The 15,025-nt window shown below is 42.5% G+C and overlaps 1 protein-coding gene across 5 annotated transcripts; it reads left to right on the top strand.

The window, feature by feature from the left end:
* Positions 1–424: 424 nt before the first annotated feature.
* LOC115089731 lies at positions 425–11,192 on the top strand. 5 transcript variants are annotated; one of them, XM_029597959.1, is made up of 6 exons: positions 425–503; positions 777–844; positions 2,583–2,633; positions 7,375–7,428; positions 9,277–9,956; positions 11,042–11,192. In XM_029597959.1, the coding sequence occupies exons 1-5, from the start codon at positions 443–445 to the stop codon at positions 9,871–9,873; spliced, it is 831 nt and encodes a 276-aa protein (XP_029453819.1). In that variant the 5' UTR covers positions 425–442; the 3' UTR covers positions 9,874–9,956; positions 11,042–11,192. The 5 variants fall into 5 exon arrangements, with proteins under 5 accessions (XP_029453819.1, XP_029453818.1, XP_029453820.1 ...); XM_029597958.1 differs by having other exon boundaries at positions 2,580–2,633; XM_029597961.1 differs by lacking the exon at positions 425–503 and adding an exon at positions 6,399–6,586 and having other exon boundaries at positions 785–844; positions 2,580–2,633.
* The last annotated feature ends 3,833 nt before the right edge of the window (positions 11,193–15,025 follow it).

Here is a 15,025-nt window from a genome sequence, read left to right as displayed (position 1 = left end):
GTAATGTGGTGCATTGGTATTTAGTTATTACTGTGTAAAATATATTAAAACAGCAATACGTATTTAAAGGAGTAGAATTATTGAATCGTTTTGAATTCTCACATTAGATGTTAACGGTGTGCATGTGTTTGAGAGAGACGATTTCTACCTTCAAGTTGTATGTTCACCTTGATGATTTCAAATGGGAAATGGCATGGGCTGAATCAGAATGTTCGCCACCTTCCCAGCCCCAAGTGACAATCGGGTGCTTGGCACAATGCAGGACGATGAACCGAATTCAGTCTTTAGAATTCGCTCCGGCAGCGTGGGTCGGGGAGCGTCAGGGAAGTTTCCCGCGCAGCGGCCGGGGAGGGGAGGGGAGGGCGCGCCGCGGCACTGAGCCCTGCCCATAAAGCCGGAGCCCGGGGGGGGGGGGGGGCGAGGTGGGTGGAGGGCGCTGGCGATGTCAGCCTCGGGTAGTCGAAAGAGGCGGAGAGCCCGAGGCCGGCGGGGCACCGGCTCAGGTGGAGGTTTTGCGCGCGCGCCCTCAGGAGCCGCGGGCTCGCGTCGGCTTTGTTAAACGTGCCCGGATAAGAGAGCTCGGTCGCTTCGGGGTGAACGAGCGACGGGGGGGAGTGGGCACAAGGCGCTACGCCCCGGGGAGTCCGAGCTCTCCCGGGACTCTGCTGGAGGACCCGCCTCGCGACGTTCCCGCCCTCAGCGGCGCGGGGAGGTGCGAAAGCGCCTGGCAGGCTTCACTAATCTTTTTCTTCTTTAATTTGTCTTTTTCTCCTTAGACTCATGTAACCTAATGGAGTCTGATACAAGTCCGGATTTAGTGGACACATTGACGCTTAAATATATGGTAAAAAAAAAAGCCTCTGTCTTTAAATGCACTTCACAACTGTCAAGTGTTTGGGTTTGGAATATCGATAGGATATTGGTTTAATTCCTGGAGGCGAACTATTCAAATGTGCCTTGTTTGATAAAATAGGCACCCAAAGTGGCTTCACCTGTAGGGCTTAGGGCTTTCACGGGTTGAGCACGTCTAATATAAAACTATTCTAATTCTCTTACTGCAGGGACCAAGTTATGTTTAACTTGTTATAGGTGTTTATTTATTTGTTTTGTTTTTTTTTACTATATAATGTTTACAAAAACAAATCCTACTATAACATGGAGCAAATCTCCACAATGGTTAACTTCAGCTAACCTTTTTGTAGAATAAGGGTCCAGTCGTAAACTCCTTGTTCTGTAGACGGGAAATGGAAAGCGTTCAAAGATTTAACTAATAGCAAAAGAAGTGTTTCAGCTCGGCTGTGGAAGATTTTGGCACTAACTAGCTCACCTAAGCCGCTGAGTTATCCTCTCTCTGGTTTTCTACTACCCTGGGTAGAGCATACAAATTCCTCTGCCCAAAGCAGCAACATTTTCTCCACCCATCCTCCCATAATTGCCCTGTAATCTCTCCCAAACATGCCCAGCTTGTGCAGCAGTGCTGCCCTCATCACCACTGCAGGTAGGCCTCGACTTCCTCCTCATGCAGGCTTCTATGTCTTGCCACAAAGTTTTGTAATTGGCCCTTAGGATTAGGGTAGTAACGGTGGCCCCTCTGTGCCAGTTACACCCAGCCTTTTCAAACAAGGAATGTTTATTTGTATACCTGCAAGAGTAGTGTTTTGAGTCCAAACATAGAATTTGGGAGAGAAAATAAGCAAAACTTTTTTTCTCCCCATAGCTCCATGAAAAATGTGGGTGATATTGCAAGAAATATTTAAAAAATGTCAGCTCTACCCCCTCCCCCCCCACCAAAAAAAAAAAAAAGAATCAGAGACCCATGTTTGAGTCACTTATCCATTAAGGACAGTGGGACTCAGGCCTGTTTATAGTTTAAAAAAAAGTATTCTTATCCTTTAGATAGGACAGAGAGAACAGTTACTGCCATAGGGGTAAGCCTGTGTTGCATTGGCACAAAAGCTTTGGTATATAAAAACTTTGCAAGGAGCGATCTTGTGATCTTCTTATTTTCATTCTTAGAAAAGACTTCCTTCCAGCACTACATAAAGAAACTGACCTACTGAGACCAAAGGCCTCTCTAGCCTAGAATCCTTTATCTGATAGTTGTAAGCAGCAGGTGCTTAGAGGACGTGCTTAAGAAATAGGCATGTATAGAATTGTCACGCTATTGTCTGCACTTCTAGTTCCTAGCAGTCATGGATTAGTGATATATATTGAACCCAGTATAAACACTCAGCTGTCATGAGTCCTGGTTGGTTTGCTCAGGCACTTATCCTGGAAATAAGGGGGGGAGGGGGGTGGACAAAATCTGCAAACATAATTTTATTGCAGAAACAAAGTGTCCAATGACCCAATTTGGTGAAATGGCATAGGAGAGGTGTGACTTCAGCCAGTAAATCCCTAAAAGTGAGTTACTTTCAGTTATATAAAATTGAGAATTGATTAAAATCTCTCATCTAATTTCAGTGTTTCTAGATGCATAGAAAAGCCATAAAAATGATACCACAGACTACTTGCTGCTTAGTTGGCCTATAGAGGGAGAATTTGAATTTGTATCTTATACTTTGCTTTTTCTTTTAAAGCAGAAATGTAAAGTAGATTCCAGTACTGACTCTGAATCTGACACCAATACAGAGGTAATTTCAGCTCCCTTTTTTTTTTTTGTAGCTTAGTATTGAAATTTTATAATATAAGATGTCATCTAGTACAGTTTGGCCATAACTACCCCAATAGATAACCACCATTGGAGGATGGGTATTACATAATGCTGAGGGCCAGATCCAAGCAAAAGCAGGATAACTATAACTGGACTTCATTTTAAATTTTCATACCCTATGTGGACAGGATAGTAGGCAAGCTAAGTATATTTAAATGAATGCCTTTTGTACCACTACCCTTTTCCTGTGTTTGTTAGCAGCTGGACTCTTCTACAACTTATTTAACAGGAGAAAGACAAATAGATATTCCATATCAGTTTAGTGAACAAACGAAGCTTTAGTGTATGCTGGGCAACTGCATGATGTAAGTAAGGACCTTCATCTTCAGCTCATTTCTTCTGGGAATTTCAATATTGTAACAGAAAAGTGACTTATAACACAGGAGCGAAATCCATGCTAAAATTTTTCCCAATTATGGTACACTTTTTTTTTTTTGTTGAGATTCCTAGAGAAATGGGAGGGGGAAGGAAACTGAGTGAGGCAGACTTGTTTGTTTGTTGCAGAACTGAATGAATTACTTGTGACAGAGCCACATTTGGAGCCACCTGCCTTGTAGTTGCTGCATTTAGGGATGGTACTGAGATAGTTGATGTGCTTAGATCTTGGAGGAAAGGCGAGCGACTGAAAGGGTAATATACTATGACTGAGGGTATTGAAGGATTCAGGCTCATTACAGGCCTCCCTTTAAGCCCTGGTTTTACATTTGCTCATGGGCCTCCCTAGCAAGCTCATCAGCGTGGATTTGGGAAAGGGAATGTTTGAATGGAAATGTCTGTTCTTCAGTTGATCTCTATAATAGGAAATGGTTTTGAGGCTGAACAATTTCTTCTGGCTAGACTATTATAACTTTTTTTTTTTTTTTAATTTTCATGTTTGCTAAAACTATATATAAGATTTTCAGAAAAACTTTTAAATTCTAATGGAATTGATTGGCTAGCCCTGCAGTTTAATGCCTAGAATTATATGGGAATTTGATAAAGGTAGACTGGGGTGGGTTACCTATATGTAATTTCACTTTCTAAGAAGTTGTACAGCTGAGTAATGTGGTAAAACAGCTCTTCTGCAACAAATTGGGTATAGTAGAATTTTTTTTTTAAGGTCATACTGTTGGATATCTGTACACTTATCCCTGATCACAACATCCATGTTCTTGTAAAAGGGATCCTCTAGTATTCGGAGAGAAAAAAATTAGCTTTCCTTTTCCCAAAGGAGAGAAAATTGCATCTTCATGGAACTGTGATTCTACTGCTTATTGATAAGGGGGGGGAGAGTGAGACTAGGTCACTTTTTTTTTTTTCCTTTAATTTAATGACTGTTCCTGCACCCTTTTCTTGTTAGCTTTTTAATCTCTATAGCAGTCTGCTCCTCTGACCACAAAATACTTTAACGTAGTTTGTCAATGTACTCGAAGGTTTACTAGTGTTTGTGAACCAATAGCATCCAAATTTGCCTATTGCAGCAAAAACTGCTTGAGCAAGAAGTGGTGGGAATGGATTAATTGCTATGGAGCAAATCTGTTAAGTGGTTGTTGGGGGGGGGGGGGTTGGTTTTTTTTTTTTTTTAATCTTTGAAACTACAAGAGATGTGCTTTAAATTCCACTATAATCCTTTTTTTTTTTTCTAAAATTTGCAAATACATGTAAAAGTAAAATTTGGTAATTCTTTGTAATCCGATAGCTACTCTGTGCACCCGGGAGAGGTGAATGGGCACAAATGTAATAGGAAAAATGGAAGCAGTAGGAGAAAATGTGTCCCTAGCACTTCTTCTGCATTGGGTGGCCAGGAGCTATGGCTGTCGGTGAGGGTCAGGAAAAAACGGATGCTTGATACGAGTGTCCATTTTCTCTGGTTGTCAGCACAAATATATACAGCCTGGACCGTGTATATTTTGGCTTTCAGAAATTTTTTTTTTTTTTAAAGATTTTATTTTTTTGTGTGATGTTTTCTGTGGCTCCTCCTACTTCGATTCGTGACTATACTAATAGGAGGAACCACAGAAAGCAGCAGGGTTTTTTTTTTTGTTTGTTTTTTGGCTGATCCCTTGACCATAGCATGCCTTAACACCAGCTCCTGGGCTGGTGTGTTAAGTTTTCAGTGTTACAATGGGCGAGTTGGGACGCATGGGAATTTTTGAATTGGGCAGTAATAGCCTCATCTACATGGAATTTACATGCGATAAGTGCTGCTGGCTTGGATGCACATTTTGGACACGCTGATCCCAGTATTGCATTGGGTGCAATTCTAGCATGTCCAACTGCACGTTTAGAGGCACGCTAACCTGAGCACCTGACATTGCATCAGCCTGGATATGTGTTTGCACAGACCCTGAACTTTAGTACTTTCTGCTGTGCTTTGTTTTCAGCAGGGGTATACAGCAATGATTTGGTACTGTTCTTTCAATTTTTTAAAAATTTAAATTTGTGCCCTCAAATGACCATTAAGCCCAGTCTAGAACTGGGATTTATTCATTTCATCTTGTTCCATCACTGTAGTGCAGGGATAGGAAACACTGTGTTTGTTTGTGTTGTCTGATTTGACTAGTGAGTATCTCCTGGTGTTTAACTGGTTAATTCTGCTTTCCTCAGCATGTCTCTGATGGGCCCTCTTTCTCCCAGTGTGTTCTGCGTGGCTTTCATGTGTCACTAGACAGACAATGAGATTGGGAGTAAATATTTTCAAAAATGTGTGTGCTTAATATCTAAGGCTTGTATTGTCACTGTTTTGTCTGCATTTGGCCACCAGGTGGTCCTTGGAACAGTGAAAGATGCACACTGCAAAAATCTGCTCTGTCTGCATAGCCCTGTCAGGTGTGTGTGTGTGTGTGTGTGTATATACACACACACACACCTGACAGGGCTTTGCAGACAGAGCAGATTTTTGCATATATAGAGAGAGATATACAGAGACTTGCGTACATACAGGCTGTTATAGACCAGGCTACTTGAGCAATGCCAGGCACTTTTTTGCTAGGGTCTGTGAGTTGTTTGTTTTTTGGTTTTTTTTTTTTTTTAAATATATCAGACCTTAGGAAAATAATTTTGCCCACAATAAATGAAAACTAATTGTTGCTGCAAAGAATTAACAGTTTAGTTGGTATCTGAAGCAGTGGTAGATAGTGAGTTGTCAATGGCAGAAGTAGGACTTGTCTCCTAATTTTCATTACTTTATTGTACCCCTTTCAAGCACTTGAGATGTCTTGTGTACCCTTGGTTCACAAAAACTCAATTTTTCAAAATTACTTCCTATTTTTCCCCTTTCTCTCATCTCTACTTTCATCTGGTCTATCTTCTAACTTTGCTTCCTGTCTCGCCTTCCAATTCTCTTTCCTTCTGTTTCCCCTTTCTTCATCTCTGATCATCTCAGCTCTCTAATCTCATTTCCTTTTTTTTTTTCAGCTTTTTTTCTCTGCTTTGCTGTCCCTTCTAATTTTTTTTCCACCCTTTATTTCCCACCTTCCATCTCCCTCTCCCCATGCTTACTAGTTCTCTATCTCTCTGGCTTCCCTGCCCTCCATATTCTTCTTATTCTTTCCCCAATACCTCCATAATCATCAGTCTTTCTCTTTATATCTCCATCCTTCCATCTCTCTATCTATTTAGTCTTTCACTTACCTCAATCTCGTCCATATACCTTCTCTTGACCTCTTCCCATCTTTCTCAGTTTGTGCTCTTTGCTGCTTTCCAGTTGTCTCAGTAGAGCAACCACCACAAGCATGGGAGTGGTGGGGCTGAAGAGAAGCAGCTGGATGCGGGACTAAAGCAGAGACATCACGCGCCATGGAGAGTGAAAGTGCTGCCCGTCAATCTCCATGGCTGCTTCTGCTTCATTTCCAATCAGAAAGCCTGTGCGATGAGGAGGCAGCAGTGGTAAAAGTGTGCACCTTGCCTTTCACCTGTCCCCCTGCTCTGGCTGCCGTCTCTGCTTCAGTTCCTCAGTCAGTTGCCTTTTCGTGCTCCTCTTATGCTGGTGATGGGACTCCTCTCCTGTGCAGCAGTGGTGCTGTCACCTGTTGTCTTTTTACTTCAGGTTCTTTAGGTCAGAAAATAGCAGCTGACAGGGAGCTCAGAACTCCCCCTTGAGGTTACCTATTGCCTTGTGCAATTGGGGTGGGTGATTGCTTTCTGCTGTTTGAGCTCCACTTTCCTGTGTGGTGGTGGTGGTCTGGTTAAGTACCCCTGAACTACTGCTCTAAGTACTAGAGCACGGCCTTTTTTTTTTTTTTTTTTGACCTATGAGATTCTTCCTGCTCCTTTAATACCTTCAATTCTGTTGGAACCAGGGCTGGGATGTGGTGTCATGAGCCTTCATGCATAATTATCTGGGGATTTTCTCACACCTTCCCTTCCTCCAAGTCTGTAGGGGCAGCCAAGGGTTATGCACCAGGGCTCCTTCCAGACCCTTGTAGTCACAGGCTCTGAATCTCATTACTGTGTCACATTTGAGTAATGACCAGGATGCCTTCCCCACTGGATGCTGAGAATGCTGCCTCTGCAGTAGCCTCAGCCAACCTGGGAGCAGAAGAGATAAGAGTATTGGATAAGGGATCTTCTTTATGGCAGTGCAGAGCTAGCAGCCAGCTCAGGCACTGCTTGTTTATACAGAAATCCTGCATCTTGTTCTAATATCCGTGTTTTGTTTTTTTTATGCACCTTTTGTATAGGGTTTTACAAGCACAACTCCTCAAGGAAAGAAATCTGGTGACATGAGCCTTCAAGTAGGTTTGTGCATTTGTTTTTACTGTCACCAGGGAGAAAACTTGTTAAATAAGACGTGATAGCCATATGCATCCAAAGCAGAAGTTCAGTTAGACATACTGGTTTCATGAGCTGTCCTATGTACTCTGATGCAGGAGAATGCTTTTGCCAACCAAGGCAAGAATTGTTCTCTTTATATTGCTTCTATAAACTTCTCAGCTTTTTTGACTAGTCGGGTATCTACAGCTTGGATGAACTTGGTGGTTTGATGCTAGGGAAATATGCTCTGGAGTAGCGACTGGTGTAGCAAGGTACAGGCAGGGAAATTAAACCCAAGCAACAGTCTGAGAAACCCCCACGTGGCTCTCCTGAGTTGTAAGATATGGTGAAAGTAAGAGTTTTTTTAGATCAATGATTTACAAAAATCTCTTTAAAATTCTTAACAGAAATGCCTTGAAGTAAATTGATTTTAAGCAATTTTTTTTACTTGCACTTTTTTTTTTCTTTCCCTTGTCCTTTTGGGTTTCTAGCTCAGAAATGGCCTCTGGGCTACAGTGCAGTGAACCTTTCACTTGCAATTACATGGGGTTTTCTACTATTTTTATAGCCCTCCCTCCCCCTACAATCTAGTCATTGCAGCCTTGGTCCTCAGCCAGGTGTAGCAAACCACGGTGCCCTGTGGAACCCAGGTAATGTGGACCCTTAAGTCTGAGTATTAAGTGCTGCTACGGTGCAATGACTGGAATACCATCCCTCCCAAGAGCTGTGAACGTTGGCTGAGTAGCAACCCCAGGTGTCCTTCATGGCACTATACAGCTCTACCATTTGAGCCACTGGGTTGGCCCTGGGAGGGGGTTTTAATGCTTACCTATTGTTATAACCATTAACTCTGCTCCACTTTGAAAGTGCCTTCCACCTGGTCATACAGTATTTAAGCCATGGTGTAACTCAATATTTTCAGGTTTATTGTATGTTAGAATATTGTGAATACTTAGCAGATAAACTTATAGCCAGTTAGAATTTACTCTGAATGGTATTTAACACTTTATTTTTTTTTATTAATCATGTAAGATTAACACCTTTTGCATAGAAGGAGTCAAAATAATTTACAGGAGGTAGCTGGTAAAAGGCTGGACAGTCTCTCTCTGTAAATGGCATGCAGTAAATAACATCCATAGTCTGAATACTGAGCTGAGGCCTGGTAGCAAAAAGCTGTAACGTGAAACCAAATAGATGGGCTCAGCATTTAATCTTGAGAGATGAGATGGTGACATCTTGCATTAGAAGAGTTCATGCCCAGTGCCTGCAAGGATGTAATTTACCAATTTAAAACGTCTAAGAGCAGGGGCCCCCCCCACACCTTCAAAATCAGTCAGTATGGTACTTGTGACCTATTTTGTAACATTTTTACAATTCTTCTGATCATTCAAACAGGAAGCAACCTTTAATTGTTTGATACACCGAAACATTGTGTGTGTATATATTTTAATTTAAAGTTCTTTAATGTTTAGTGGACGTTAACAATATGTTTTGTATTAAGATTTCTTTGAAAAAAAAAAAAAAGTAGGAGAAAATCAAACTTTTTTTTAAATTGAGCTTCCCCCCCCCTCCCAAAAAAAAAAAAGTGCTTGATATTGATGCTAGGTCCTGTTTTTTGTGTGGCCGTGTCTGCTTGTTTTGTTTTATAGACCACGGATTCCATGTTATAAGCGGTTTATATATTGACACGCTTAGATCCTTTTTTTTTTTTTTTTTTTTTTTTTGATCAACGCAGGATAGAATTATTTTATTAAATACTATAAAACTTAATTTTTATGTTTCAGATATCAGTAGAAATTCCTGTCTAATATTTTATTTGTGCTTTTTAGTTTCTAGACCCTTACGATGGTGATTCAGAAGAGACTTCAGCGCATTCTGACGGCAGCTCCAGTAGTAAATATCTGCTTGGCCACGGTGAGATTCATTCACTGTTGTGTGGTGTTCAAAACCAGGCAGCTCTGGAAGAGGCCTCCAAAAAAGATGTTTGCTTGTTAAGGAGTGAGCAGGAGTCGCTCTCCTCATTTATGAGCTGGGGTTCCCCTTCTCTGGAAACCAATGATGTCTTCATGCAGCCTCTGACTGATTTAGGGATTTCTTTAGGAGCCATAGATAAGGGAACGTGGGCCTGCTCAACAGCTGCAGAACCACCAGCACATTCTCTGGACTGTGGGGTTATTGCTGAGCCTTCAGGCTTCGGCTCAAGTCAGTTTATGCTGCTTACTATAGATCCTCTAAAATCCCCAGAAGAGCCACTTGTGGCTTTGCTGCATGAACACAATCCCAAATCTGAGATCGGCACAGAGTTTACATCTAATGCTTCAGTGGCAAAGAGAAAACTTGGACTAACAATCTTAGACTATGGTGGAGGAGAAAAATTACTAAAGAAACAGCGCATGGCTGAACGGAGTACAGTTGCACAAACCTGACAGTGTCTACAAAGGTTTCTTTCCACTTTGAGGATATTTTTTTTTTATTATGGATTTTCTTACCACTTAAGTTAATAACCATGTTTGTTTGTATTTCAACAATTTATAAATGATTCCTGAAATAGAAAAGCGGTGGGAAGCTCATGGAGACCTCATATATTAAATGCCCAAAAGTTAGGCTAATGAGAGCTTATAATGGCGTAAGCTTGTCTTTATTTATAATCATCGATCTCGATGAGCACATTTGAGAGGGCGCCATATAAAGTATAGCTGCCCCAATTATGCACTTAGAGTCAATTGTACTATGATATTGTACTTAACTTGCGAATTTTAATCTCCGGCATCGAGGTCCAAATGCTACTGAAGTTGATGGTAAAAGTGGAAGAAACCGACTTTAATCCGACACGCCGTGTTTCGGAGGAAACCTCCTTCCTCAGGGGGTCGGGTGCCACTGTTACCTGCTTTTGTCACAGACCGGAGATGCTTGCCATATATGTGAAGCGTTGACTCAGTTTGTCGCGCCCGAAGGCGTCTCTATATGATTCTCGTCGCGATGCTGGAGTCGCTCGCTGGACCGTGTGTATACTATCGGCCGATGCTGGAGTCGCTCGCTGGACCGTGTGTATACTATCGGCCGATAGTATACACACGGTCCAGCGAGCGACTCCAGCATCGCGACGAGAATCATATAGAGACGCCTTCGGGCGCGACAAACTGAGTCAACGCTTCACATATATGGCAAGCATCTCCGGTCTGTGACAAAAGCAGGTAACAGTGGCACCCGACCCCCTGAGGAAGGAGGTTTCCTCCGAAACACGGCGTGTCGGATTAAAGTCGGTTTCTTCCACTTTTACCATCAACTTCAGTAGCATTTGGACCTCGATGCCGGAGATTAAAATTCGCAAGTTAAGTACAATATCATAGTACAATTGACTCTAAGTGCATAATTGGGGCAGCTATACTTTATATGGCGCCCTCTCAAATGTGCTCATCGAGATCGATGATTATAAATAAAGACAAGCTTACGCCATTATAAGCTCTCATTAGCCTAACTTTTGGGCATTTAATATATGAGGTCTCCATGAGCTTCCCACCGCTTTTCTATTTCAGGAATCATTTATAAATTGTTGATGTCATTTATTTCCTGATATTTGTGGATCCATTCATATTTGTTTGTATTTCAAAGCATAAATGCACTATGTATGGTATATTGACAAAATAGAGGTGCCAGCAGTCTTATAAGGCAGATTGGATGGAAGAGACCCAAACCTTTGTAGGCTGTGCTGATATTCTAATTAAAACCCACTGCTGTAGAATAATTAGAATTACTTTCTTTTCTTCGGGAGATAATCGGAATAAGCAGTAACAGTGGCATTGTATCTTATTTGACTTTACATTCATAGTGATTCCCTGCTTTCACTGGTCAGATCTGTGCCCTTATTGCATTTATAATCCTGAGATGCTAGAGAGCAGATGACTGCTGAAGCAGTCATTTTTTTACTTTTTCTAGAAAATGTTGCCTAGCTTGTAATCTGTACTAGGATTGGTACTACTGTGTAGATGCCTTACAGCTACCAATTTATGTTTAAATGATTTTAATTTATATTATGCCAGTGTGAATGCCTTGCTCTTGGCAGTTCACAGGAAGATGGCAGCCAGGACAAGCGGTTTGATTAATGGAGTTGCTCTCTAGCCCCTGAATCAGATGTTATACGTTAAAACGCTGTCAGTGTCTGGCATCTTCGGGTATTTTCACTTGGTGGTTTTTTTTAAATTTATTTAGATCTTTTTTTATATTCTAAACTTTTTTTTTTCAGCAGTTCAAAGCGGATTACATTCAGGCACTGTAGGTACTTGAGCAGTACACCACCAGTTTGACCCTTTAAAAAGCACATTGGTGCTATTAGAGCATATTGAACATAGTCCAAAACCTTGGCAGAAACTACGAGGGTATTTCATTTGATAAATTATTCCAAAAACGATTTGACTAAGTACTTGAGAAGGAATATTTATATAGGTTCAGTGGAACCTGTTTATCAGCATTTAAAAGAAAAAATATATAAAGACAGTTTTTCAATTTTGCTGAAATTTGTTTATTAATATGGTGCACTAATTGAGCTATAGGTGGAGCCAGTTTTGTGGTTATAACATGGTATTCTTTGCCACAAAAAAGTAATATCCCACGTTGAATTAACATACGTGTCTAGTATCTTTCTGCTGTTTCTCCTAGCTTCTTGTAGATAACCCTGAAGCTTAACTGATCCTTGGTATCTCACAATAAAGGAAAGGTTACTGTATATAACTGGAAGAACTAATATTGTAGGAATTTGATACTCATCCCTTCACACACTTCTCCCAGTGGTAGTGCTTGCGACTGTATTCTGTCAGGAAGCAACCTTGGTGGAGGAATTTGAGGAAACTGTAATAAGGCAAGCTGTCTACCCTTTCCTTATCCCCAGATCAGAACAGGCAACTGGATTTTTCTCCTTGACCAGAGACAGAGAGCTTTACAGTACTGCTGGTACACAAGCCAGGGTGGCCACCTACACTTCAGTATTGTCTCCAGCAGATGGTAGAGGCACAAAACCTACAGTCTGCATCTGAAAACTGCTTCTAGGGGCTGCTAGGCCCTGCATTAGTACCATTCTTTCCTCCTCCACTCCCCCCCAATAGAGCAGGGTCAAGCTTTTTTTTTTTTAATGATATTTTGTGCTTGTGTACTGTACTTGAGGTGGGTTTGAAAGCCAGTGACGCCGGCTCCCTCATTCACTGTCTATTTCTCTCCTGGGCCTTGTGAAGACATTGCAAGATAAGTATTTTTTCCTTTATTAGGCTTGGGAGGTCTGTGCAGACAGACTTCACTCTGAAGGCCTACTCGCCACCTTTTTTTTTTTTTTTTTTTTTTTTTTTTTAGGGGGATTGGCTAAGACCCTACAACTAAAATTTTCTAGGAGCCCTGGATGGAAGGGAGGATAAGCAGGGCCTCCTGTCTGTGGTGTGGGCTTTCAGGGAGCCATTTTGTGGCCATGGAGAGGGAGAAACAGGGACCTGGCAATACTGGCCTCTAGATGTTGGCTGAGAGGTGCTGCAATATGGCCACTGCATGGAATGTCTTGGCAGCAAGGAGGGCTGTTCAGGTGCTTCCTTGTCAGCTGCAGGAATGATTTAAAAAGCTATTGAAGAAAAAAAAAAAAACAAACCACTACCTTGTGGCTCTAGTGTGGTCCCCATACCAGAAGTGGGTAATGTGGGAGTGGTGACCATCTTGTCTTCTCCTGGCCTCCATGCTTGTCCCTGGGTGGGGGGTGGTTCTGAATTGCAGTACCTTGGTGGGAGGACTGTGACTCTTAAGGAGCCTTTCTTCCTGGCCGCACTTCTGAAAGAGGCTGGCGATAGGAGGATGTGCAGGCCATTTGGCGGAGAGGTCTTGCGAGCGGTGCATTGCAGAGTTCAGGGTGGCCCCATGAAGCATGGGAAGCGCTGCTGCAGGTGAGGAGATCATTTGAGGAATATTTTCCTTCAAAGCTTGCCAGGATATTTATGATCAGCAAAGAAGGATTTTCAGCAAAACTTCTCACAACCAAGGCGACTGAACAATCTGGTCTGGTCCTCTTAATCTATCCCCTGTGGCTACGAGAGTAGACTCTCGCATCATGCTGATTCAGGGGGAGATTTGTGCAGTTCTGGTGGAAAGTGAGAAGCCCCTTTCCCCTGGATTTGTACCAAAGCTTTTTGGTTAAGAGGATCTGGTCCTGATTAGAACGGGGATTGCTTCTGAAGTTGTCAGTTTATCCTCCCGTTCCCAGAAAAGCAAAGCTAACACATTTTCTATTGCGAATATGGAGTGGGTGGGGGGGGGCATCAGATTGACATTTTAGAGAGGAGCCTTCTGAGGAGGCCTCAGGGGGTGGGTTCTGAAGAAAGATCCTCTAGTGGAGAGGGAAATTCCAATTACTAGGAGGACTATAACATTAATGATATAATTGAGGAGTTCATGGGAGTGGTGCTCCCTGGGGATCTTTCTAGTACTGAACATGGTGCTAAGAATCTGTTGGAGTAAGGAGAGATCCCTATGGTGAAGAAGGATATTCCATTGTCGTTCTCTCATTGTAGAAGCAATTATCTTAGCTCCTTGTAGAGCTAGGACTTAAGGACCTGCAGGGTGATTGTAGTGTGCACAAGGAATGCTCCCATTTGTGTGGGGTGTGTCTTGGGGTCCTGCTAAAGCCCCCCCCCCCCTTCAAGGAAGCATATACCCTTGAATCTGACTTCTTTGTTGGCAGGGCCATGGCACAGCTTTACCCTGACTGGGGATTTTGCAGCTTTTAAGACTTTCTATGATTAGATTCCTTGGTTTTGGCTTGGGGAGAAAAGACACAAGGCCCTTACTCTCTGTTGAACAAGGGAGGTTCACCTTAAAGATTTTGGATGGGTCTGCCTTAGCTCTTTGTGCTGCAGTAGGCTCACAGCTACAGCCAGTTTAGGCTGGAGCCAGCAGATTCCGATGGCAGATTCTGGGAAGGCTCTGCCCAAAATCTAATCAAATGCTTAGAGCAGTAGTTCTCAACCCTGTCCTGGAGACCCCCCCAGCCAGTCGGGTTTTCAGGATATCCACAATGAATATGCATGAGAGAAAATTTGCATGTTATGGAGGCAGTGCATGCAAATGTTCTCTCATGCATATTCATTGTGGATATCCTGAAAACCCGACTGGCTGGGAGGGTCCCCAGGACAGGGTTCAGAACCACTGGCTTAGAGGCTGGGTTAGTCCTTAAGTGAAGGCCCTGTATGATGTGCTGTGTTGGCGGCCTAGAAATAGGCTATCACCAGCTTCAGTTGGAAGACTACTAAGGCTGCACAACTGAGTTGTAGATGTGTGGTTGAAGTAACATGTTATCTCTCATTTTGAGGGTTATTGCTGATGAAGAGCTATAAATGTTCAAGCACCTGGAGGAGTCTGTCCCATAAGTTCCCTGGATGCAAATCTGAAGGGAGGTCTCATGTCTTCTCCCAGCAGGCAGATGTGTGGAAAGGCCAAGTGTTAATGTCCTGGGAAAAGGTTCCTCTTCACAGCAGCAATATTGGGAGCAAGTCTCAACCCTCTCAGGGTCTTGGAACCTTCCAGGAAATGTTGTTGTGTTCTAGTTTACAG

Source organism: Rhinatrema bivittatum, chromosome 4, assembly GCF_901001135.1.
Source record: "Rhinatrema bivittatum chromosome 4, aRhiBiv1.1, whole genome shotgun sequence".
In the NCBI taxonomy this organism is placed as follows: domain Eukaryota; kingdom Metazoa; phylum Chordata; class Amphibia; order Gymnophiona; family Rhinatrematidae; genus Rhinatrema; species Rhinatrema bivittatum.
This window is presented reverse-complemented; position numbering and strand designations above follow the sequence as displayed.

Excerpts from the sequence above, each read along its gene's own strand:
- LOC115089731 (XM_029597958.1), top strand. The coding sequence starts at position 443 with ATGTCAGCCTCGGGTAGTCGAAAGAGGCGGAGAGCCCGAGGCCGGCGG. Across the intron at positions 845-2,579 it reads CATTGACGCTTAAATATATG|CAGAAATGTAAAGTAGATTC; the intron begins GTAAAAAAAAAA and ends TTTCTTTTAAAG. Across the intron at positions 7,429-9,276 it reads CTGGTGACATGAGCCTTCAA|TTTCTAGACCCTTACGATGG; the intron begins GTAGGTTTGTGC and ends TGTGCTTTTTAG.